General features: G+C 39.8%; 1 protein-coding gene across 1 annotated transcript in view; it reads right to left on the bottom strand.

Moving 5' to 3' along the window:
* Positions 1–27,815, bottom strand: part of LOC131470627 (cadherin-12-like) — a 133,932-nt gene that overhangs the window by 69,230 nt on the left and 36,887 nt on the right. The window contains exons 2-3 of the mRNA XM_058646575.1: positions 21,144–21,597; positions 516–810 (exon numbers count right to left, since the gene is read on the bottom strand). Coding sequence (XP_058502558.1) covers positions 516–810; positions 21,144–21,389 — 541 coding nt within the window. The 5' untranslated portion in view covers positions 21,390–21,597. The remainder of the gene's footprint in view (positions 1–515; positions 811–21,143; positions 21,598–27,815) is intronic.

Raw genomic sequence — 27,815 nt, 5'->3', positions numbered from 1 at the left:
CCTACCAATTATGTCACTTCCAGGTAACTGGCCAATCACAGGACAGTGGGAAAGCTCTCGTTGGCTGGCCAATCACAACACAGTCCACGTTCTGGGGGTGTGATTTTGGTCTGAAACACTGCGGCTGACGAGAGCGTCAGTGAGGAGATATTTTGATCGGCTCGTTTGCAGCGACTAGGAGGTTTTTTACCATGAAAACAAGTTAATATATGTAAGTAGACCTCCATAACTAACATATGTGTGCAATACAAGCATTCGATGTCACCTTTAAGATATTGTAGCTGTAAGCTGGTGTCGATTTTATTTGTCGAGTGTGGTTAAAAAAAAAATCAGCTTTTCCCTGGTGTCCCTGCTGGCAGACGTGTTTTCACTGAGAACAAGCTTCCATATGTCTCATAACAGGTCACAGCTCAGTCAGCTCTGACCACATGTCAGTTCCTCATACACACACACTTAAAAACAAACTGCATTTAATGAAGAGCACAGTGTTTCAGACACTGCATATGGTCACTTGCCTACTGGTGACATCTCGGGGACGGTGGCCATGTACGGTCCCTCCAGGAACTTTGGCTCATTGTCATTGATGTCTTGGACCTTGATGACAAACTCAGACTCGGGCTCCAGTGGACGATTGGTGTTGATGTCAACAGCCTGGGCGCGCAGGGTGTAGTAAGGCTTCTCCTCCCTGTCAAGACTCCTTAAGGCATGGATGTCCCCCGTTGTTTGGTCAATTGTGAAGATGGAGCCGGCCCCGTCCCCAGAGAGAGTGTACTTCACCACACTGTCCCCACTATCAAGGTCAGTGTGCAGCTGCGAGACAAAGGATGGAGGGGGGAGAGAAAAGACAGGTTGAGTGCAAACATTGGCACGGATAATGATTCGTTGAAAGCACTGGGGAAGCGCTGTCAAGAAACACTTTTTCACACAGACACTCAAGGAAACTGACTGCGCATCAAAGAGCAAACTCATGTTCCTGCAAAAAATCTGCAAACCACTAAATCATGAGGAAAAAAAGTTAAAAAAAATGATCGCGCTCTCACAACGTCTCGCAGATTAATGAGGCTAAATCTCCAATAAATAATGTATTCTCCCTGAAGTGCAATTATGTCTCGGTGACAACTCCTCAACACTGTGTGGACTCATTTCTATTCAAGCATGACTCAAGGATCTTCTCTTTCTTTTCTCTCTCTCTCTCTCTCGTGCGCGGTGGCAAAGATCAGGAAACTGGAGGTAAATATTCGTTTTCCACAAGAACAGTTTTCTAAAGCCTTCGCCTGACAGCCAAGGACTGTGACCAGACCACTCCCGGCACACTTGCAAAGTATCAGTGCTGCAGTCAGGGAACATCTTTGTTCATATATATACATTTCTATCCAGGGCCACAGCAGCAGTAGCAGCAGCAGCAGCAGCAGCTTTCATTGTTCGAAACAAATGCATTGTGTGTGCAGTTGGCAGAAAGCCCGTGGATGTATGTTTACCTCGCTGCAGAGATCTGCTGTGCATTTCAAAGCATTTAAAAGATTTAAGGGCTCTAATACAGCATGAATATTACCATATACAGTATGTGTGTGGATTTTTTTTGTCAATGACATGGGCTTTCCAACAAACGCTGCTGCAGAGAGCCCTGATTTCTTCTCTTTATCATGGGGGTTTTGTTGCTAAATGTGTTGTTTTGACGTGCACGTCGTCATAAAAAGGTTGATGGTGAATTGTTTTCCACAAGCTACCACAAGGGGGAGTCTACATCCTTCAAAGACCTCATGATTTACGATTATCCATCCATCCATCATCTACCGCTTTATCCTCCACCAGAGGGTCGTGGGGGGTGCTGTGCCAATCTCAGCTGACATAGGGCGATAGGCGGGGTACACCCTGGACAGTTTGCCAGTCCATCGCAGGGCCACACACACATAGAGACAACCATTCACTCTCACTCTCACACTCACACCTATGGTCAATTTAGGGTGTCCAATTTAACTAATCCCCATATTTCATGTTTTTGGACTGTGGGAGGAAGCCGGAGAACCCGGAGAAAACCCATGCACACACGGAGAGAACATGCAAACTCCATGGCCCTTGTTCCAACCAGGGCTCGAACCTGGGTCTTCTTGCTGCAAAGGCAAGAGCGCTAACCACTACACCAACCGTGCAGCCTGATTTATGATTATATTGTATTTATTATTAAAGATTCTTGTTTTTAACAATTCATTGTAACAAATAGTTACCATGAATGCCGACATATCCAGGCTTCTGACACGAGAACAACAATCTATTCCAGGCTTTTTAACTTAAACCATCAAGTTCAGGACGTATAGTGTTCACTAATGACCCAATTAATGGCCGAGCAAATGGATCCTCACGCTAAGACGGATAGGGGAGCATCTGAAGTAGTCTGAATTCACCGAGGAAGGTTAACCAGGTGAGTGACTTTTCCCAAAATCGCTAAAGACAGGAGCTTTGTTGCCTGCTTTCTTTTCTATCTCCTCTGGCACAGGATAAACTACAGCATCCTTTATGAAAGGAGAGGAGATAATGCCACCTACAATTTAACGCAGCGGCTGTCCACGACAAGAGCCAACAAGGGAACAAATCATCATATACAGTTAGTAAAACCTCTGCCTGTGAATAACTGTCCATGCCATATTTTGCAAATGCACTCATACTGTATGTCTTGAACCTTGCACAATGTGTTTATCTCAGCATTTTTGAAAAGTGGTTCTCATTAGCACATTTTCCACCTATGGTCCCAGCTCCCCTCGGCACGGCACGGTTTAGGTTGGTTTTCCACTACAAAGAAGAATCAGTTAGTTAAGACTATTTGTTCAGTACTTCCTCCATGACCGGAGAAGGAGATTGTAGACATTTCCCTGGTAATTGTTGGAGATTAACCCCCGTTATTAGGATTTTTAATTCGTTTTAACTCAACTACAGTTTCCTGCATTGTTCGGCTTGATTCTAGCGTCGGATGTCTCTTCCTGTGATGGCAGTCTGCCGATGTCACGCATCGTACTAGCAGGTACTTGGTACCAGGTACTGTCGCTAGTGGAAAACGCAGCTTATCCGTGCCGAGTCGAGCCGGTGGAAGCACGCCAATTGCCTCATTGTATTTTCATTCACAGCAAACCTAAGTCATTAATGTCCACCATTCTTTTAACAGCACTTTTGTCTTGACTTAAGTTCTCGTGAATTCTACCTCACATCTTTCCTTGACCGTGTGACATTCAACCATTGAGGACAAGGAAAAGGACTTTGGATGTGCCGTTTTGGACCACTCGGATTCACCCATGCTCGCTATACTCTCACTCATAAAAATCAAGCAATCATTTGCCCAGAGCTGTGTTTTCCACTAAACCTCCTCCTCCTGCACGCAAAGTACCAGCAGTCACGAAGACAGGAGGAAATTTGTGATGCAGCAATAAATTCTGTGTCGACTGCAAATTCAGGAACGACCCGAGATGAGCAGATGCAAACAGAAGCACATTTGGAGTGATTGGTGATTCAGTACAAAATTGCCCAGTTACTCGCAGCGGAATGTTCTCACCCACGTACAGTACATTATTCATTACTATTCAAATGAAATAATCATTTTTTTTTTGCCAGTGACCCTTGTTGGGTCACAAGTTCTGCAATGTTGATACACATTTATTTTTTGCATGAATAACATGGACAATATTCTCCTCGTCCTCCTCCACAAACGAGACAAAGCAATACACTACAAACGGAACTCTCCATTTCCATTTCGGTTGAAAAAAGCTGGGTATAACATTATACGCTCAGGCAGATGTTGTCATTGTAAGGTACTTTTTTAAGGCATCAATTAGTCAGCAGCTGAATCTCAGTAAATGATGTCAAACAGTCTTGTTTTTAATCACTGTTCTCACAAAAAATGTGCTTTTAGGAGGCACCCAAGTTGAAGACGATTCTTATTATTACTACCCTAAGTGCTATTTTAAGTGTTCCTCGGTGACACTCAGGTTTAATGACTTGTTTAATAAGAGTCAAGGAAGGTACCTGCTTATTAATACACATGTCTGACAGTACTGAAACATTTTTATAGCCTTAAACCAATCTGGGATTCTGACATGAAAAAATCATTTATTACAGGCTATTTAATTACCCTTTGGTGGTGTTTACTGATGACCTATAGCTACCTAAATACAAATATCGAATGTCGGGGTGAGGACTTGATGGCGTTTTCAAAATGCAGAGCAAAAGATGCGGTAAAAATGAAACATTTTGATCAATAAGGGATCACCCGAGAGAGCTGAAACAGCATCAGGCCTCTTTGATAGGACAGAAAATAAACTACAGAACGAATGCTTATACTGCACAATAAAAACTTTTTATAATATGGGGAAGGTAAACACAGGTGTTTCACATTAATTACATCTCTGCTCTCTATATAGAGCAGTCTATATTAATGTCTTTAGTAACACCTGTGTTTACCTGCTGTTTTACATCAAAGCTGTAGGTGCCGTGTTAAAAAAACAAAACAATAATAAGCTGTTTATTAGAGTGACTTTTACTTACTTAAATGTTCATTTTCTTAGTCAGGATTCCTAATTGATAATTGATTATCTCTTTGTTTTTTTAATGTGTCCTCCATTAAAATAATTTTTGAAAAAATGGCTGTGGGCCAGTTCTGCTTAAATTCATGACTATTACATCGCTGGCGGCTCTGTGAACTAATGGAGAGTTGAGGGTGATAAAATAAAGAAATATTTGCATGTTAAAAATGTAAATGTACAGGTGGCGTGTGTAAAAATCACGTGTGTGATTGTGTGTGAGTTAAAGGGGTTCCGCTGCTTGTTGAAGGTCCACTTAACTCAGTCAAAACCTCAAAATCTGTGAGATAATATGTTCTACAGTGTCATATCTACTGTATATTATCATTTAATAAATGCACCCATTTAACAGTAACAAATGTGGCATTTTTGACTGAAAATTTGCAAATAGCATCAGAGGGAAATCTAACAAATAACATCAATACAGTCAATAAAATAAACAACATATAAGGGAGAGTATATCGTATAATCTGTATGTACATGTATATGTATAGTTCGAATTCATGTATTTTTGTGTATTAAAAAACACAACAAAACAACATTAACACAGAGTTCAGTGAAAACCAAATATTATGTCCTCTCTTGAGTAATAATGGGACATCCTATAAATTACCTGGGGGGGAAAAAAAAATGCACACCTGCACACTAATGACAGGGACTACTCTTCAGGCCGACAGGACAGGAGTCCCTGCGTCGAATTGGAGGCTCAAAACATTGCAAACATGGATGATTAGTGCCTCATATTAAAGCATATTTACATTTATTTAATTACCTAAAAGGAGGAAGTCCGTCGCGACGTCTCTTCTGCGCAGAAAACTAGATACTGCAGCTAAAACCAGCTACTAGCTTCCCAGTTGCTAATGGAGCTGCTAAAGGAGCTGCTAGTGGAGCTAACTTAGCTGCTGTGACTTCGTCATTGTTTTTGGGACACTTTGAAGACAATTCGTGGTCTTCAGCGGTGACAGGAACACAACTTGGACTTCAGGAGTTCATGGAGACATTTGGACTTTGAGGACAGCTGTAGAGCACTGGGACAGGTTGGAGATTAAAAGGTAGGCCTCCATTTGGAACTGACAGTAATTGGAATTGTACAACATTGTGACGCATTAACCTTAAAAATGACACATGTATATAAAAAAAAAAGCTCAGTTTTCCTGAATTAGAGACTTAAATTCCCTTAATTGATGGGATATTCTTTAAAAACGTCAGTGTCTTAACTTAACAGACAACAGTTATTCCTCTCAAAAAAGCAATATTATATTATAAGGAATATTTCACCTTGGTGAAGGTTGTTTTTGTCTCTGTTATGTGTATACTGTATTTTTCTAAATTGATGAAATACTTAAATTCCTTAACTACATACATCGATTGAATACAATCATTATTTAGGGAAATGAATAAACAGTGTTTGATTTATTTGTTATACTTTCTTTCTTTGCTAATGCTTTGAAGCAGTACACTGGAACAAAGTTTATTGCAGTCAAGCTCTATTTTGGTAATTTATGTGATTCTCGAACCTTCATAATTATTTGAAATATGAATATAGATTTAATTGCCCATGTGCTTGTTTTGGATGTACTCGTATACACAGGCAGGTATTTGATTTTCTTTTCTGTTTTGCTGCTAATCTGTCTCTGTGCATGTGTTTGCACAGATGTGTGTGTGTGCGTGTGGTACTGAAAATGTGAGCTTGGATGTGAATGAATCCCGATATTTGCACTTGAGTGTTTTGTTTGGTTTCACATTCCTTTTGCGTGCAGTGTAATTTACTTCCCGACGCAGTTTGTGAAATGTACTATTAAACTAACGTGGTGATAACGTGGATATTTTTGGGGGATTTGCTCACAGGTGAATTTAAAGAGCAGATGGCAGATTTGACACTTTGAAGGTGTTCCTGATCTGAGGTTTTCTACTCTACTTGGCCTGCTTTTTTTGATGAGTACTGGTTTTATTCATGGCTCAGTTTTGGTGTGAACATGTGTGTGGTTCATAATTGTGTCCCACCTGCTATGTGGGTTTTGGTGAAGGTGGATTTCAAACATGGATATTGGTTGTTTTGGGTGTGTTGTCAGGCAAGTTGATTTCTTGTCTGAAACTTGGACTTGGATGCTGTGTTGGTTTTGCTCTTGGCCAGATTCATTGGCCATATTACAGCATGCTCCTTGCGTGTCTTGTGTCTAAATACAATTCTCCTCCAGTCTGTTGTATTCTTATTTTCTGTGATTCTTGGGGTTTGGCTATTGTTAACGTTTTTCTTGGTCACTTCGCTTGCCTGTGTGTGTGTGAATGTCTGGATGCCACACTTTGGTCGACCTGTGGCAGCAAAATTGGCAGTACTGTATATGTTATTTTTTATTGTGTTCAGAAATTGCTGTAAAATTAACTGGGCAGTGAGCCTTTGCAATCTATTTAACGTTCCCACATTAGGCCAGTTGGGGAATTGTGATCATTGTAGTTGTACCGTCCTTACTTGTGTGATTGTGTTTCCGATGACATAGAAGAGGCTGCAGAGCAATAATAAAAAACTCTAACTAAGCACTTTGTCAGCAACCATTTTAGCTTGCTGTCTATTTGTCTCTAACACCAACCGAATAGAAGAAAATATGCTCCAAGTGGAAAGGTCTGATTGCCCTTGGGTGCTCGTCTGAAACTTGATTTTCCATGATAGCTGTCTTAAATAAAACAAGTGGTGTAGTCTGACATTATCAAAAGTCCCGCATGGGTTATCCGTCTTGTTTCTTATTGTTGTCGTAATCCTGTAATCTTCTGCAGTCTGTTATCTGTGACCTCATTATAGTGATTATCTCAAGATTGTCATGTAACAGATGTGCTCCAACACTAGACACATTAGACAGATTTAAAAATAATTCTAAAACAGAAGTATTTATTTATTTTTTTTCATGAATAAGTTGTTGCTCTTTTAACCTTGTGGCTTACTGGAGAGGTTAGAGTTTTCACTGACCATTTTTGACAAAATAACCAGCAAATTGTTGAGAACTAATCACATATTTAGAAAGATTACTGTGTGATATTTGTGCTGCAGATCTGTTTTCTTCTGTCTGTAGAATATAGTGTGTACTGGTCAGGACAAAATTTCATCTAAAATGGTCATTTTACACACATTTAAGAAATATTGTGCCTCCTGCGATGTGAAAATTGAAGTTGGCTGTATCGCGATTTTGATAAAATTCCAATTCATTGTTCATCCCTACAAGAGAGCATTCAAAAATGGATCAAAGCACCTCCTGCTGGTCTAACATATTTTTTAAGGCGCAAATATAAATCCCTCTCCAAGATTGAACAGACGTCTGGATTTGGAGTCTGTCTGGAGTGACAGCCCTATATAATGCAGACTCGGATGACTCAGATTCGTTCCAGACTGTTGAGGCAGCAAGGGACATTTCTTTTACTGAATAAATGATCACTTTCTCTTCATTATTTATTGGCTGTTTACCACCTGAACCAACCTGAGTGTAAAACATCCAAACAAACAAAAAAAGGACATTTGCAGTTAATTAACTTCATATACACACAGAAGATGCATCTGCAAATGGACTCAAAATTGCATGACTAAAGATGAAAACAACATGCAAATGCATTTGCACAATAAGCACATTGTGGCATTCATTGTACGTGGATGTTGGGGCGATATTAATTAAAAATCCCATTACTCTCAACAATGCCAATAATTGTATTAAAAAAAAGTTCATCAACAGGAAAGCAGACCATGACTACTTTCAACTTCAAAACACCCATTGAACTAAAATAGACAAGAGGCAGAATGACATTTACATTCTGCTTAACAGTACGTCAAAAGAAGATAAGTGATTTTACCCCCCAAAAAAAGAGGAAGAGAAAATGTCAATGTGTCTCTTGTAAGAGTTCTTTCCAATTTATATCGCATGAATTAACAATAGAGTGTCTGCATGCTTGAAATTCAAATGACGGAATTAGCGTTAACCTTATGTAAATGAAAAACAAGCACACATATGTCTGGTTGGCACAAAGCATGTGTCGAGTGACTGTACGAGCGGCGGCTCACGATGGCGGCGTGATGATATGCACATATATTACGGCAGGAGAACGTCCTAACGCTCCATTTTTCATGATAAGCATAATTAACAAGATGCTCCCGCTCAGGGTAGCGGTTGACATGGCGGCTATAAAAAGAAGCCGAAGCAGGTAGGAGCGGGGGGAACTGAAATAAGATTCCCTTTTGCCTTCTAAACTCGTACCAGCTATTTGATAAATCATGTTTGCATGCAGGAGTTTCTTTCTTACAGTTAACTGCTGTACAACATTAAATTGAGATAATTTCAAACAGTGGATATGTTTAAAAGTATTAATTTTAACATAAATTTCAGTACGTTTAAGCAGAAACTCTTCAGAGTGGTCTTAATCTGGTAATCTGCGTCCTATTGATTTGGTAATCTGCGTCCTATTGACTTGGTACTCATGCACAGCTTTCATTTTTTCACATATGTTGCATATTATAAAATAAATGTACCTTGTTTAATACTTTGTGAACATGTTTTGAATTATTAGACAATTTTCTGGTTGTGTAACAAACAATTTGATTATCGCCGTGTGTGTGTGAACATTTCCTCTCGACCACATACAGTTTATTGCAGTAAAATTGTATTTTTGCACTTTTATCTCGATGAGCTTTAAAGCAGTGATGTACTTTTGAATAGTCGCACTTAAGAGATCGAAATCTAGTACGTCTCAGTGTATAGTTTGTATACTATGGCAGTTTAAATTGGTGCATCTTCATACAGTAGATTATATTTTTCTATTTCTCTGCAAATGCGTTCCAGTAACGGTCCCACTGACGAAATTTATGATAATTTTTAGGGGTGCAGGTACTTGCTAGCATGCTCAGGTTGTAATCTCAGTTATTCTACATGCCAAGAGGCACTGTCGGAGATTAACACTTGACACGATCAAATAAAATCAGATAAAACCTTTGTCGATGGATCCTGAAGTAGTTCAGTCTTCCGTGACCTCATTTTGCCAGGATGTAGATATTTGGTATTGCAGGAATTCAAAGCTGTGACCTCAATCCCACAAGGTATCTGCTTTTGAAGGTCCAACTCCGTCATAAATTCAAGATCTTGGTGACAAGTGAATGCAACAATGGATTTCAATAACCTTATTTAAAAACAACCCCATGGCAAACTCATTGTCTTGTGATTTTCATGCATTATTTTAACAGATGGAGGGGAAAAAAACTCATTCTAAACATATCGGGCATCCAAAGATAGGCATCATATATCGCTGCCATATATCACAGTCGTGTTATATATGACATAGCAGCTATAAAAAGAAACTGGCAATACGAGGAACTGAAATACGATTCCCTTTGCCATCTAAACTCAGTTTGATAAATCTTGTTCGCATTATCTTTTTCGCTCTTCAGTTTCTCAGCACTTTCAGAAATGAAGACAACTCGGACTGTTTCTTAAAACCTTGGTCCGTCTTGAGTACTTCAGTCCTCCTTGACCTGATTCTGGCCAGGATGTAGACATTAGGGCACGACGGGGGATTCAGAAACCGTGACCTACAAGTTCTGCAACTCTCTGTGCAATCATTAGGCCTTCTGCAAACGTTGGAGGTGATGCATTTGGCCAGCAGTGCTGGCGTGGTGCAGTGCATCAGCGGTGTTGTCTAAGGAAATATCGGCAAGCCCATTATTCATCTCCCATTAATCATCTGTGCAAAATACTTCCATCGACTGAATCGACTGAAGCTACTCGGCTACTGGTACAAATGGGGAGAATGGTTGCTCTCCTCTCTCTGGCCAGGAAAAGCCACATACTTGGGATTAATGATTGTGCTTTACAGGGAATTCTCTGTGCCAATAGAGGCCAGTGGTGTTTCCTCTTTACTCTGAGGATTTGCAGCACACAGTGCCTCATTGACTTTGACCGTGCTGTAAACTTGCATATTGATTAATTTGAATGATTGGAGAGGAGAACCTATCCCAGCCTCTGTAGAAAATGCTGTAATTGGATTTCTGCGACCAGGATTATATGAAGCTCCTCATCTCTCAGGAATGCATATGCAAGCTATGGCTCTTTGCCGAAAAGTGAGCCAACATTGTTCATTGAACAGTCCGGCAATACAGTGCCAATGAATACATTCACAAATCGATTATTTTTACGTTTGGTATTGGTATACAATGCAGACATGTCCTAGACTCAATTACCGTTTTGAAAAAACTAATTCTGATCCTTCTGGTTGATGGTTTGTGCAATAAGTATGGCTGGGTAAAAAGGCGGAATTAGTCTAATTAGTTACACTTTTTTTCTCAGAAACCTTTTAAATGCTGCTAGGTGCTCTACAGCCTTTATTTTAAAAGGTTTTTGATGACATGACCTATTTAGTTTTACCTTTATTAAAGACTTGCTAGAAGTGATTTCGACACAATTGCAAATTGGAGAGTTGGGCCATAATTGTTATGTAATAAAATATGTGAGTCATTATTAAAATAGTATGTTAAATGTAAATAAAATAACACTTAAGAAACATATTGGCTTTCCAAAAATCTACATCATATACTGGCGGTCGAGTGCACTGATTTCTAAAGATTGGCACTGGCCATTGACAAGTAATCACGTTTGCACAAACTGTGTAAGTCATACATTAAATTCCAGACCAGACCAGGGAAATTGGAATCAAATCAAACCCCAGCCCTTGTTTTAAGCAAGACCACAGCTTGATATAATGTACTGCATATCTTCTATTGTAATTTATACTTGGTAAATCATTCCATATCACTGTGCTTTGTATTCCTCCTAAAGCTCCACCACTGTCTAAAATGTATTTTTATGCTCCCATTCATTATAAGGGTCTGAAACGACTCATCAATCTCGCAGCCATTCAACGACTGTCCCACAGACCCAGTCGGGTTATGACACAGTGGCAGTATTTTGGCACGTAGCTATGATGTAGGTTCCTCTGCGTTCATTCGTCGCGTTGCCAGGCTGGCGCCATGTCATAAGGCATTATGACTCTTGATTGAGTGGTACGTTTTTTGAGGGTAGTCGGTGTACCAGTGAGCTGCTGATGGAAAGAAAACACTGTCAAATGCTGCGAGCTTATTACAGCTGATCGATATTGGCTTGCGAGCCATTTCTTTGCTGCTGACAGCTCAGCGCTCGCTATCTGGGTTGTGTCATGCCTCAGTCAGTAATAGGGATGGAGGTAAAAAAAAAAAAATGTGTAGCTGTGTGTGTGATGGGGAGAGAGAAGGAGAGTGAGCGAAATCATTAGAAGATGGAGAAAGGACAAAGTGGAATAGATTGACAGATATGGCCCAGGGTGTGTGTGACAACAAATAGAAACCACCGAGTCGTATTCACCTCTAAACCTGTATTAGTGTATTTCAGGGCTTTTTTTTTTTTTTTTTTTTACATCCCACCTGCAGTCATATCAAGAAAATACACTAAAACTTGAATTCAGATTCTGTAGCCTAATGAAGGCCTCGTCCACATGGAGGTGGCTATTTTTAAAAACGGAGGCTTTCCTCCTCCGGTTATAAAAATAATCCTTTCCACACACATGCCAAGTTCTCAAAACCACATGAAAGCTTTTAAAAGTAGGGCTGAAACAATTACTCAATTGATTATTAATTGATTACTCATTATTTGTCAATTGTTTTGATAATCTATGAGTTGTTTGAGTGCATTTTAAACAACAAAAGACTGTTAAAAGTCCAGTTAGCAATAGTAACGTTAGCTAAAGTTTAGCTGCACCCCACGCCTCATGTCAACAAACGCTAAACGGAGACACCCAATGTGACTTTATGAGTCAAAAAATTTTTTTTTCCCTTTCTACATGAATACGATGAGTGGAGATTGTGATTTTGGAGACCTAACCCATAATGCAATTATGAATAAAAAGTCGAAAAGGCGACGCGTGGATTGGCCGAAGTTTTCAAGCATTCGGTGTTGATGTAGCAGCGACTGAAGTCAACAATATTATGAAATACTTTGGAGCAATATGTTGCCGTTTCATGATTATTAGTAACTGTAGCCCTGCGATTTTTCATAGCAACTAACTAAAGCGTTATTGTTGCACATAACATGAATGTACATGATTGTTTCTCATATCACCCTTGATTAAACAACGCCGCGATATTGATACGACATAACAGAATGCAATTTTCCACCCAGAATCACAATAATATTACCCATCAATGTCAACATCCAAATGGAAAGAAAAAAAAAAAAAGATGACCACTGAAGTAAGTGATACAGATTGGAACATTAGCCCACCATTTGGAAATATGATCCGGGGCAATTCAAGAGAAAAGTCCCCCATTACCCACGAGGACAATATATGAAATGTATTACTTTGTCAGCACAGATGAATGGTATCATTACCTTTTTTATTTCAGGTGTTCTCTCTCAGAATTTCAAGCAACATTCATCATCAACATGCATTACAATTGTAAATGTCCTCAACCTCTTAATATGTTCTAACGAGCGGCCAAATCGCCTGCACACCTCGTGCATAATCTCCCGGAGAGCAATCTTTTCAAATTACTTCTCACGTCTGACGGTGAATAGCAAGATGAATTTAAGGGTAAGATCACGTACATACTGTATATGTGTGAAAATGTGTTTATTTATCTATATATTTTAACAACGTCAAATTTCCTGTACTTCCTTTTCCCCCGTCATGCATTGAAACTAATATTTTGACATAGATTATACATAACTGCTTTCAGGGACTGTATCAAAGCATCTTATTGATTTTCACTTTGCATTGTTTCCTGTCTCTCTAATTGCAGATTCTAGGTTTTTTTTTTTGGGTTGGAAATAAATGTTACTTTGACCATAAATGACATTTGACTGTGAATTACGAAATTAATTTAGGGATAAGATCATTTTGCAAGTGTCTTTTTTAAAAAAAACAAATTTTTACTCAACCTTTTATGCATTTTCTGAAGCTTTTTTCATATATTTTATACTTTACATATACATAACGGCTATTAGGGACTGGAGCAATGCGTTTAGTGTAGGGATGCACAAAATTTGACCGACATGCCAATATATCAAAAGTTCTTGGGCTGATACAGATATTGTGCACCCCTGATGTAGCGTCTCCCCAGTTTTTGGCATTGTCGCTCGTCTTTAAATGCAGATTGTTGTGTTATTGTGTCACAAAAAACATAGCTTTGACTTGTATCACATGTTTTCTGCCTCACTATTTGCAAATTGCATTATTTTTTGTGTGAAATAATAAATATTACTGACTTTGTTGTGGTTTATGGAAGTAATGGCTCGATCGACAGGATAATTATTTGGCACGGGAGCTGCGTGTCACTGCCTCACTTTGCTGTGGGTCACTGACCAGAAGTTTTTTAATACAATACAATGTATTAATCAACGTGTGACGCCCGTGATTTTGGCGGTGACGTTTATTGGCTGTTGGCTTTGCTCTTAGTCCCACGGTGTTTTACGACAGCTGCTATCGCCATCATCGCGTCGTGTAAACAGGTTTGCTGCTTTTATAAGAGCCTCTTTTGAGTTCTGTGTGTTTTTTTACAGCCAAACTAAAACGGAATATTTAAAAGAAACCATATTTAACAATGTGGAACACAATATCACCAGTGTGGCCCATTGAGTTGCACATGGTCCGATGATGGAATCGCTCTTTGATGGGGACTTGGCACGCAAGTCTTGTTGAAAAGCTTTTATGTCTTTCTTATAGGTCCTCATTGAAAGATTAAATTGCAGGCTACACATTGGTGATAAATCTCCGCCAGGTGTAGGGTGGGCTCCGGCTCAAAGAGCCATCAATAAAAAGAAGGACGGCCATTCCTTGTCAGATGGGAAGCAAGGGAATAAACAAGTTGTAGGAGATACTGGGCTGCCCTTTTCTTGCAAAAGTGGTTTATTGACTTTTATTTAAATGAGTGACCTTTTGTGGGGGCAAGAAACGAGGCATCAGAGCACACTGGCGCGTGCCATTCCATGCTCTGTATTGCAATAAACGGTTCTGAGAAACTTTTTCTTTGCCTTTTTATTTAGTTCCTAAATAGTGTGACTCTATCTAAACTGATTTAGGTTTCTCTTTAACCTCCACTGTACGTGTGGTTACGGGTGTGATGTTTGCTCTCAACTTTTTTTAATGGAACTGATTCCAATACTGCATTTACTTGCCATGTGTATAACATTTCACATGACTCATATGTGGGTCCAATCCCTCATCTGTGAGATTGAAAAGGGTTGGACTTTTGTTTAAATTGATCTACTAGCGCTGCTTGATATTAGCCAAGAACCAAATCATATTTGTCTCTTTGTGGCATCTGTCAACAAAGAAACCATGTGAATAACAAGATTTTGGGCCAATGACTAACTGCAACAACGTGTAATTTCATTGTCGCGGTTCATTGTGCAGTCTAAAATATCCATGTCTGTTTTTTAGTCAAATTGTACTATACAAAACTGGAATTTCTGACACACTTAGTGATGCCAAGCCTGACAGATGCGTTGCTTTTGATTACACCTCCTCTGTGACTGTCAGTGCGATCATCATAACATTTATAATGCATGGAATTGACAAGTGTGGTTTCTTTAAGTAAATTCTGAATCACTACATTACGATAATACCAGGCAAAATATGTCAAACGACAATTCATAAAGATTACTTTTAATCGGGGGAGTGCCGCGATGCCAGGGTGAGAGTAGCTGCCGAACTGAGAGCGAAAGGAAGCAGCTTGGCTTCAACAAAAAAGGCAGATTTATTTTTGCAGATAATTGCTGCTCAGTAAAGAAAAGGCCCCGGTACTATCTAATTGTGAGTGCGCAGGGTGTTGCATTAAACCCCTCAAGCCCTCTTGGTTTTAATTGCTAATCTGCAATAATGTGGCTGTTGTCAACAGAAGATTGTCAGACGTTTTGGCTACACGGAGGCTCAAAGTGATTTCTAATCAACGTGTTTTTCTGGAGCCTTTTAGGGCCAAACAATTGGGGAAAATGTATCTCATTGCGATTTAATTTTTATTTTTAATAGAGTAATGAATTTTTGGTCTGTAAAATGTTGTAAGATGTTAGTGTTCACCTCACCTGGAAATAAATGAATGTCTTGTTTTGTCTGCCAACCAAGAATGACTTAGCTTTAATGATTTCTTTGTTGTATGGAGAAACCGGAAAATATTCACATTTAAGAAGCTGAAAAATCAGATAAAACACTCAACGATTAATCGAATAATCCTCGCAGCCCTCCATTTATTAAGTATTAACGTGTTCCAAGTGTGTATGTAATTGCATTGTTCAGACAATGAACAATCAGAATAATTAGAGCCTTTTGAATTTGGCTCATTGCACTGCCTCTAATTGTGATGAAGATTCAGAATGGATTAATTGTTCAGCCCCAGTTCCTTTTGTGTTTTGAACGAGACAATGATTATTTGTGCTCGCTACTGTTTGAAAACTGTATTCACATACTTTTCAGATCCAGCCTTGACATAAACTTGAACAGGCAACATGTAATATACTGTTCTTTTTTCAACTTGTAATTTCATTTTCAAGAAAGGAATCTTCAAACCAGGTGACTTATTTGTAAAATCTTAATGTGAAAAAACATGCTTTTATTTTAATATTTGTCACTAATATCATTAGAACCCAACTGTGCCTCTTTATGCCTCTTTTTCTGGCATAAATACTGACCATGTCAGGACCAGTAGTCCTCATAGGGACCAAAACCTGGCCCTAATGAGGCAGAACCAAATTTCTGAGGAATTGGTTAAGGGAGACTGTCCTCCAATGAAACGTACATATAGGTCGTATGCAGGAATTACGACCTATGTTTACGTTTTCAAAACCAGCGCCCCCAGCAGTTGTATACATAACAGCAACCACTTCCGCCTTGGACGCGGTATCTAGTAGCTTCGCTGATGGCGAGAGCACCAGCCGGAGTGCGGTCGACTATGGTTCGATTCCTAACTATACCACCACCTTTTTAATATTTCTTTTTAATTTTTACTGCTTAACCCTGTCTTTTTTGCCCTAACCCTAACCTCAGTAACATCTGTGCATATTCGAGTTGGAAAATACTAGTAAAAACATACCTTTACGTCGCATTCAGGGGTTTGAAAAAACGACCCACAGTCACGTTTTCAGAAAACGACCTATATGTGTGTGTTTCAGTTGGAGGACAGGTTGGGTTAAGGTTAAAGTTGGGCATCCCACTTTGTTTTGTCTGTCTGTATGAATGGAAGTCATTGTAGCGTCTTCAGAAAGGATATGTTTCAGTTGAAACTTTTCTTTGTGAGGACAGTTCCTGTCCAGCATAACTTTCAATATCTGGTAGTTAAAGTGAAAGTTAAAGTGACCACTTTTCTAAAAACCACAGGAGTTCAGTTGCCCGTCAACAGGGCCCTCTTTGAGCAGTTGCTGCTGTATTCATGAGCAGTGGTTGTGCCATGTGTGTGCCACAACCTTATTTGCACCTCAGGATATGCGCAGAGGATAATTAAATAAGTAGAGTAAGTACAGCTCCCACTTGTGACTGTATTGTCCCCTAACATTCCTCTCACGTTGTTGGTGTGTATGTGTGAGCCACCAACAACTTGCTTGATGAAGGTGCTGTTGAGGTGTGAATATATAAATTGTAACACAAATATTGAGATTGAGTGGGTGTTTTTTGTGCGTTTGTGTGAAATCAATATGAATATCGCTGTACTACTTGTTTTCCCCCCACAGCTACTAGACACTTTGTGTTGTGTTTTGTTCTTTTTTTTAGGTCACTTGCGATAAATTATATAAAAGGCAGAGTCTAAATTCATTCTTACTTTATTTTGTAGTCATGCCACACAAATGCAAATGCAGACTCGGCATATTTTTTCACTGGTGTCACAGAGGGGGGAAAATGTTGCTTAGCCTGCACTCATTAATCCAAAATAGACCTGACAGCATGTCGTGAAGGATGTTTTTTTTCTTTTAATATCTTCCCTCCCTCCCTTCCTTTTTTAAAATATCTGCATAGTTACCCATCGTATATATTGCCGCAACATTAAAAAGAGCATAATATACGTTTATACGTCGGACATAAACTAGGTCATGAGCAAAGACGGCCCAGTCAGCTCCAGCTATGATTCGTCAGTGTTTTATTTATAATTTGATATCAGAAAATCAGTGAGTGAACCAAATTTCAGACATAATCACCACACAGTCGGTGTGACTACACACAAATGTCACGCCAGGCTTAATTAGTTTATTTATTTAATTTTCAGCAGGGGGTGCAGGAAATTTGCACAGATATGCAAAACACTAAAACAAGCTTCTGCTGAGGCTTGTCATTCATGTTTTGTTTTTGACTGTGTGTATGTGATGTTCTGTTTGACTACATTTTTTGATTTTGTCTCTTTTTGAGATATGCTTTGTGTAAACTATTTTATCAGACATGGACCTCTGCCAAGACTGTGAATAACTGATTGATGTCTTACAAGAAGTAGTGGGGGGGTGGGGGCTGGGTGGAAATGGCATGAGTATAAAATTAGTAAATAATTATTTTTTGTGGTGCGATGACTCATACTTCCAGCAGATGACTCGGATGACAAAAAAAAAAAAAACATCTGCCGTCACTGCAACTTCTTGCATTTTTAGGCAAAAGCCTAAATCAGATACAAACATCTATATCAATAGTTGTAACCTGTCATTTTTTAATCTAGCCATTTTTAATGGTCTATACCAGGGGTCAGGTGGACGGCGGTCCAGGGGGTCTGGACAGGACAGAGTCTAGGTCCGGAAACCACATGTCATTGAGTTTTAATCAGTTTTGGTAGAGATTACATTTTGACTGGCGGTGTTTCTACCCTTTATACACGCTACTCAGTTAAAGGGACATCCTGTTTGTCTCTCATTCGCTAGTAAGTCAGCCAATCACAGGCAGAGTAGGGCAGGCCTTCATTACATAGAGGCGTTCCAAATTGGTGTAAGGTTGACGTCGAAAATCCGGGGCTTTTTATCCAGAATGGACCGAGGTGTTTGTGTTCATCCTTCCCATAGGAAGCTCGAAACTGTGTCGCTGTGTCTCATCTGCTCTGAGACGGTGGCAGTGGTTAAAAATGGGAATGTGAATGTGTGCCACTACGAAACCAAGCATAAAAATACATCTGCTAAAAGTTACCCACTAAATTGGCTCCAAAAAAATCAATATTGTTTAAGTGGCATTGAATTACAGCTTTCTTCATTTGATTTCTGTCCTTGACTTCACACGGTGCAGATATTTAAATGTTTCTCTAATATATAAGAATTAATTGTAATGTTTAACTAAATTATAATCTTAAACATGATGATGCGGACCCGTACATGAGGAAATTTTCTATCTGGACCTCTTTAAATCATAATTGACTACCCCTGGTCTGCACTAATTTGTAGTGACTTGGATGCTGCAATTACAGTGGCAGTGATGCATTTAAGTTAAGTAACACTCAAAGTAGATGAAATTCTTGTTGACATGGACGTGTTTTGGATAAAACTGGCGCAGAATGGGAGCAACTTTGGAAACCTAACACGTCGGAATGAGTTGGAAACAAACCCAAACACATGATGTAACAGACATTGTATGACATGCATTAGAGGTCAGTTATGCCTGTGCAGGTATGTGTTTCCTGCACTGCCACATCTCCAAATGTCTCCAGGATAGTGAATGTAAATCACTTTTTACACTGAATACCTTACCACAATTGGGCATTAGGTGAGCACTGATGCGTCGCAACAAGAGTCATGGTCCTTTGCAGGCCATTTATTTGTCTTGAATACAAAAACCTTTGCATGTGTCTCTGCGAGGGTAACTAGTAATTCCATAGAAAACATGTCAGTAGCATTCTGCCAAGCAGCTAGACATTATTTGACTTTTATCCTGTCACAGCTGTGCGATCATGTCCCTTTTTTACGTTGGACCTGACAAAGACCCCGGGATCTGGTCTCCAAATGCTTTTCATACGGCATAGAATCAGTCAATTATTATGTAGCAGTGCACCAGTGCAGGATTAAGTGACTTAGGAGGGCAGCCGACAGCAGCCTGCCTCCCGTTACGTTTAGCCTGCCGAGACGTCCAAACAAACACCGTGGCTTGTCAGGGCTGATTGCAGTTGCACTGGGGCAGATAAGTCAGTCTTACTATTATCCTGTATAAGCCGTGAGTGCCAAATTACAACTTTAGCCCTAAACCCCTGCAGAGTTTCCCTTGCGGATATTTTAACCCACAACGTAGAAATAATAAATAAAAGTTTCAGCTGTAAGCAGTGTGGAACGCTCCCTCGCACTCCCACGTGTGTGAGGGTTGCTATGACTATGAGTATACAATATGACATGTGTGTGTTAATGCCAGGGTTCTTATCAAATGTGAAATGTGGCTGGGAAGTACAACAATTTCCTCTTTCTATATTGAAATCAATGCCTTGTCACAGAGACCTTTGATAATGTATGATCACAAGTCATAAGACTGCACTGTTGACCAAGTTTGGAGACGATGTGATGGTGTAGGAGGTGTCCAAGTACGAGATGTATAATTGACAAAAATTACCCCAAAATTCAAAGTGCTTGGTGTCCGTTGGATGTATTGCTCCAAAAGTTATTTTTTGTCGTTGCTTGTATTGACCTGATGTATTATTTCAAATTTGGTACTTCTTGGATGTATTGGATGTGGCAGAGGGCTCCATTGGGGGCACCGTTGAGCCAGTTTACCAAGGCCATAACAAATGACTACAGAATTTGGGAGTTTTCGTGCATGTTCAACCTGCCAAAAATCATTTGAGAAGGGGTAGAAAAATAATAATTGGAAGAAAAATAAAAGGGCCATAGAACTGCTTGAAAACCCTGTACCAAAAACATAGATCACCATGGCCTGAGTGGAAAAAATAAAAAGCAGTGTGTCTGATAAGATGCATCTCACTCTGAATTCAGCTCAGGCGATCCGTTCTCTCTGCTGGCCTTTTACTGCTGTCAGCATCTTCCCTGGCTCGTAACTATGATGTCCTGACAGTTTTACAATGACTGTAGTTTAAATTTATTTCTACCGCACCATTGATTCCATCACCCCTTCACTGTCACGCGTGTTCCTAGTTTAACATAGAGATGTATGGGCACGGCTCCATTAGAATGTATGGATTCCCTCCTCATGCCTGAGACATTTTATATCTTAAAACACTAACAAGCACGGACAGTTTTACAATAAGGGCATTATTAGATTAGAATGGTGAGGCTCAATTCCACAGGGCAAAATGAAAATAGGTTACCTGTGACAACTGCCATCAGAGTTGGTGGATGCATTTGTATGTATGATTATTTTAAGAGGGCGGCCACACCTGGGAGATTGTGTTTACACCTACTTATCAATAACAAATAAATATATTGGATATAAGTTGCCCAGCTGAAACCAGATTCTTTAAACTGTTCTTTTCCCTTTTTGTCACCCTCACTCTCTACTGCTCCCTCCATTTACAACCAATTCAATTTCTCCCAAGCTCCTTACTTATGTGATTTATGACTTCTTGTGCTTCATAAATAACAGGAAAAATACAGCTTTTTCTCGCTCTTTTTTTTTTTTTTTTCCCTTTACCTTCCCCACATACTGTGGGTCGGACCCCATGTACTCCTCCAGTACGAAGAACTGGTTCCACACCCAGCCCCTCTTGACCCGCTGAATCCCAGCTGCCCCATTCCTCATAGGGCCCACCAAGCTCCTGGCGTGCTCCCTCCCCGCCTTGCTCCGTCCCGATGGCAGCGAAGGGGCCCGTAAAGAAGACACTGAGCCTGCGTTGACGAGAATCCACAGGAACAGCAGCAGGCAGTTCCTTGTTAGCATTGGCGATCTGTGAGGTTCAGGTCCCCAACGTTAAAGTCCAGTGATGAGAGCTGAGCCACGCTGAAACCACTTCTGAAGGTCGTTATGGGGAATGGGTTGTGGATTGGGGGGGGGGGGCAACTGTGCCGGATGTGGGAAAAAAAAAAACCACAAAGTCGTTTTCTGCAGGTCTGTTGGGATTCTCTCAGAGATTGATGGAGCTCATCACCTGAAGGAAACAAAGCAAATACATAATTTACAAAGGGTTTGTGGTTTGCGGAATTGTGCATTAGCTAATCCTGCATTAGCTCAATAATATATTCATGATACCGCGCTGTTTTTCTGATTAGAGACGTTGGAAGACTGTCTAACAGCACATGTGCTCCTGACACAGTGAGTATGGAGGGTGTTAATAGATTTTTCCTCATGAATGCCAATTTCTGGGCCATAATTTCTGTGTCCATCTGCTCTTCTTTTTACCCGCGATGATTTGATAGCTTTCTCCCGACATAAAAATGAGCATTATAATTATTTTCCCGGTGATAGGTTACTGCTGCACCTGACACTTATGCTGGATGCATGGTCTAATTAGTGCAATTACTTATCTTGGTTGAAAACTCTGGACTATATTTTCTGCTGTCATTTATGTTGTATCACATATTGTGATACAGATCCATCAGTCAGTGCCTTTACATGACATAAGAATCTAATTATATATTATATTATTGGTCACACTAAAGCTGCACTTCAACCTGCATGTAGACATGTTAGGAGATCGTAAATTGTATTTAATCCAATTTATATTTATGTATATATGTGTGTGTGTGTGTGTGTGTGTGTTTGTGTAAGTATGTATGTATGTATGTATGTATATATATTTGAACTTTTTCCTGTCCTCCATTTTCACCACAAAAACAACATAAAGTCCCTGTTTGCACATGAGCAAAAAGAGCATGAATGTAGACCAACCTGAGCTCACAGAAAGTGCTTATAGGCTGTATATTATGTACTCAAATGGGTTTTTAAGGTTCAAATTTGCATTGATATCCAAAAAATGTGAGCTAGTATACACACACGTATACAAGTATTGATTGACAGACCCAATGAATTAATGACGCACCATATCAAAAATGTGAATGTTTCTGTTCATGAAATCCAGAGGCAGAAAAATACCATCAACAACAAAAATCGCCAAAAGCCATGCACTGCAAACTTGTACGGTAAAAAAGCAACAACAAATTATTAAAATTATTAAAACAAAGTATGGAATGGGTTAGGGTTCGACATACTTTGTTCAATAAAGTGATTCTCTGCTCGTGTGTTACACTGGAACAGGACTGTAATTAATGTTATTTACAAATGTACATTATTAAATAACTATTCTCATGAGCTTTAGTGTTAAACCTTGACTTACTATTTTTGTGAAACCCACCGCAAAGCTGCTAAAAATGGAGATGAACCCTTTTCAGATGTGCCGAAACAAAGATGCTATTGTTACATCAATTGCAGTCAACCATCTGAACGACACATCGGCAGTTCATGTATCAAAACGACACATGTGCTGTACGACACGTCAGGGCAAAGCGCCATGCTCGCGATGATTTCTTTTAGATACTTATCTGCCATCTTTTCGACATCACTCTGGTGACTAGAACAACTACATTTGACAACCGCAGCCACAGGAGGTTGTTCCACTTGCCACCATGTGTCATTTGACAGTCCTTTATGTGAAGGAGACGACATGCTCAGAAGATTACCAATATGTAAGCCAGCCCACAGACGTTTGATTGAATGTTTAATTTGTTATTTTTGCCTCTATATGTTGTTTATGCCTTTGCGTAGTGTCATGGGCAGGATGTGGCAGTGCACTGCATTGTCATGTCATGCCATTGAGTTTGAAGTGTAGGTGGATGATGAAAGACTGTTTTTATGAGACTGAACTGAAAACACTTAAAAAAAAGATTCACATCGAATAACGATACAAGCAGATGTAATGTTTCAGTTATAGGAGTGGATTCAAAAAAATATATTTTCTGAAGAATGATCCAATATTGATTCATAAAACCCAAAAACTTTTTCTTGTAAAACCCAGTTAAACTTGCAAGATATGGCCATGCAAGAGAGTGTTGAAGCCAATCCTAAAGTTTAAATAAATTCTGATTTAAAAACTATGAAAACAGGAGTGTTGGGAGAAAAGCTTTCACGTCTCTGAGAATCATCCATATTGAGTTGTTATTGTAGCTGAAATGTCCCAAATGGAATCTCTACGATTCAAATCAAGACCTTGGAAAGTGGAATTGGTTCAGGAAATCAGTGGCGATACCATGTCCAATTTTAGGTAGTGCAAATACTGCACAATTTGCCATATGAATGTATTTATTTATAAGATGATTGATTTGTCAATGTATTAGAGGAGACATCTCGTTTTCAAGGGGTCTTTGAACACAAAACCTTTTAAAAAAATGAGGAAAGTAAACACAGGGGCTCTCGCAGCAATATCCAACGACTTCAGTGCAATTAACATTAATGTCAATAATGTTCATAAAATAAGGAACATTGGATATTGTGGTTAAGCAGGACGCCAGAATATCATGACTCTAAAATATAGACTGTTATGTATTATTATGTATGCCACATTTCAACATCACAATGATTAAAACCACTCTTTGTTTAAGAATAGTTCATTACGCAGTTGATGCGTTGATGACAAATGATTATTCAGTAGCATACTTTGTCAAGCCTTGTTCATTACGGAGCTCGCTATTGTTGCTGTTTACACCTTGTTTGCGATTCTTGCCACCATATCAACAGTCAAGCATCCAGCTCTTGCCTTGTTATAAGATGCTTAATTGCACTAAAAACTGGAAACAATGGTTTGATTGGAGAATGCGGCTAATTGTTTCCACATACCTGTTTGTTCATTTCCCCTTAATGCACTTATAGGTCGCACAGTAATGGATGACGGTGTGCTTCTAATTTCATAACCAGGGCCCTCATTGACTTCATTGTCTTTGATTAATTATACAGACTTGGATCATCGGCTTTTGAAGGGAGACGACTTCGACAAGGTTACACAATGCACCCAGACCCATTTATTCTCTGTCTCCACAGCATCTTACAAGTCAAAAGTGATCTGCAAAAGAAAGTTCCCAGCACAGTATTGGCAGGAACTATCTGGACACGGGTCAGACATGCCGCTCCCGCAGGTCACTCCTCGTTTAGCGTTGACATAATGGAAAATGACTGTTCCCATAATTCCTGCAAAATCACACCACTGCCACTGTACAGCCCCGGGAGAGCTCGATGCATATTTTATGAGAAGTTCATTAGCATGTGTCGGGCTTCAGTTTGCGAGCCTTGACCCGCGTGTCTACTTCAGATAACACGACACTGCGTGCCGACGGCACTCTCGCTCCCACCTCCAAAAATCAAAGAACATATGGCTGGCCTGATCTGCTGGCACAGATTACCACCCACAAGAGGCTCCCGCAGAAAGTTATTAGTCGTCAAGGCTGACATAAACTTGACAAACAAAAAAGTAGGCATTTTATAGTAGGCTCCCCTCCATCCTACAAGTGCTTCTGCAGACACTTAAGTTTCCTTGTAGATGTGTGGGCACACTGGGTTTTCTTTTTTAGCATTTGCAGTGTTTTGCATTGTTGACCGACATGTCCTTCAGAGACACCAAGGAGTCGAAATAGTAACGTTATGTTATGTAAGTTCTCATGAAAAGATTTTCATGTGTTACAAAATGAACTAGGGTCAATCTCCAGTAGCTGATGTCACGAAACCACTTGAAATGCCCTCTGGCAGGAAACGACGGCGTTCACCTCTACAGATATACAGTATATACTAGACTACACATAAATCAGGCCGTAATGTCAGACAACTCGTCTCTTTGCCGGCTGTTTTCATCATTAAAGTGAAGATGGTAGGTGTTGTGCCAAAACAGTCGGAGACAAGCTATCGGGGGTGTATTTTCTCAGATCCTGGATCCTCACAGATCCAGAGAGACGGGAGAGGTGAATCATCGCTATGAAACATGCTCACAAGACGGAGCGATGGGAACAAACACAAGCAACAAACTTTGTGGTGAACTTTTGGTAAATCATGGTCTCAGACCAGATTTACCAAGAGCTAGTATCCACGGCAATTACTTCCAACATTAAGTTATGCTAAAGAAACTATTGGCCATCCAGTGACAACAACAACGCTATCTTTAGCCAGTAGACTCCCGAGTTGAATATTTGTCACACAGCCTTATTGCGTCCATTTGTTACCCTCCAGGCTCTTGTGAACTTTCAGTGACTCTCTGGAGTAAGATGAAACAAAGTCAATCAGGAAGATGAAGTTGTCGGGACACTGCAGGTCTGGAATAATGTCCTCTCTGGCTGTTTCTAAACTTGGGCGGAAAAGCACGCCGGGGGCATTATGAGGATCAGAGATATTCAGTCTGTCAAGTTTTGTGACTCTGAACTCTTGACAGGTTGAATCCAGCAGCAGTCCTCTTCAATTTTGCTACATCTTGGTCTGCCATGGTGGTGGTTCGTAGAAACTAAGTTGCGTGACGTTACAGAGCTTTATGGCTGTACTGTAATGTTTAGTTCTGCTTCTACCAAATGGTTGTGCTTGAGTTGCACATCTAAAAGAGTGATTTATCTAAGTGGCAAACAATTTAAGAATGTCTATTGACACATAGGTATTGAATCAGTGTTGTTGAATGAATTGCAGTGCTACTCTTTTTCAGGTATGCATACCTTTTATAAACACATTTTGTAGCATATTTAAACGTATGTATTAAGTTGTCACTTATGGAAACAATTTGAAATCTATAAAGAACACAAAGAAAAACCTGACAAAATCTGACAAAAGATTAAAGCCTTGCTATTGTTTCTGCACAAACATATCAGGACCAGCACTGTGCAAGCACAGATCATATTATTGCCATCATCGCATCACAACAGATGTTCAGCACTGTCACCTCAGTGATCACAGCGGTGAACTCCTCTGAACCACAGCGCCGACTGAAGAGAAAATATGTGCACAAAAGCTGCGAAAGATGACGGAGGAGTGCGTTCGTCACCCCGCGAAGATTGCAGTGAAGACTTGGCTTTTGTTTGCCGAGAAAGGGAAGACTGCAATATCTTTGAAATACTTCAGGGGGGAAGAGTGGGAGGAGAGAAGTGGAGGTAGAGGCATGATAATGAAAATGGGGAGTAACAACACAGCTGGCCAGTCGAGCTAAATTATCAGGGAGCACTTCATGCGTAGGTTAAAGCACAACCCTGAGTAATGAATAGTGAACAAGATGGCTCTGTTAATTACCGAGATACATTTACTCATTTACTTCAGCTATTGTGTTGACTCGGGTTAAAAATAGGGTGCTTTATCCCCCTCTCTTATAAAAGACTGGAGACGAAGGATCACAGTGGATCTGCAAGTGTAGTGGGAAAAGGAGGGTACCACACTCAAAATAGATAATAATCTCATCTCCTTTATGATATCCATGGGATGGCTGATTGCATGGAAGGCCTGCGCACAAAACCGGGTTCCCCGAACAATAAAAACATTAATATGATGCGATGAGTCGTCTTCCCCACCTTCTTTTTTTTTTTTTTTCTTTTTTCTTTTCTTACATCCCACACATGTTGTTTGGGGAGATCCAAAGGTTGCCTTCAACTCGCATTAACGTCTAGGCAGCTGTTAAACTTGGTTGCGGGGATATAAAATGCTGTGGGCACTCGAGCCAGGAATATGATGAGTTTTTAACATGGCCAAAGTCACCCTTCAGTGTGACACTGTAACGCTTCCATCTAGAGTACAATAATAATGTTCGCGTCCAGTGGGATTTCCATGTGGACCTTGAAAACGGCAATCTTTTTTTAGATATATTTGGGTTGAAGTCATCGGGACAGCACCATTTGGAAGATAATTTAATTTCTGTCAGGTATTTCTTGTGTTTTGTCCGCCCTCTCTTGCTTCATCCTTGTTTACCCTTCACAATGTGTTTTAAAAGCCCAACATTAAAGCTATGCTACTTTAAGATTCACTCATAAATAATCTTAGGAGTTCAGACGTTTCAGGAACCATAGATTTGTCCCGAGGAACACCTCTATCTTTCATTGATTTCATTAGAACACAAAGACAGTAGGCCAAAACTCATTCTTTTAATAGTGACAAATGGCAACTTCTCTTGTTGCCAAGGCTATTTTTGTGATGAATGTGCCTCGAAGCTGACTTTACGAAAGTGCTATGTCAGCGCGAGCAAGACTTTGCTGTGAGTTTTGGTCGAGTTGTCCTGGAAGTTTAGATTTTTTTTTTTTTTTTTTTTTACAGCCTGCCAGTAATTTTAAAAGCATAAAATATTGAACTACAGATATGATAACCCCCGGGAAATCAATTTGAAATATATTACGCTGTCATCGCATCGCCAGTTATGTCATCAAA

This window comes from Solea solea, chromosome 1, assembly GCF_958295425.1.
Source record: "Solea solea chromosome 1, fSolSol10.1, whole genome shotgun sequence".
Taxonomy (NCBI): domain Eukaryota; kingdom Metazoa; phylum Chordata; class Actinopteri; order Pleuronectiformes; family Soleidae; genus Solea; species Solea solea.
The sequence above is the reverse complement of the archived record's forward strand: the minus strand, read 5'-3'. Positions and strand labels throughout refer to the sequence as shown.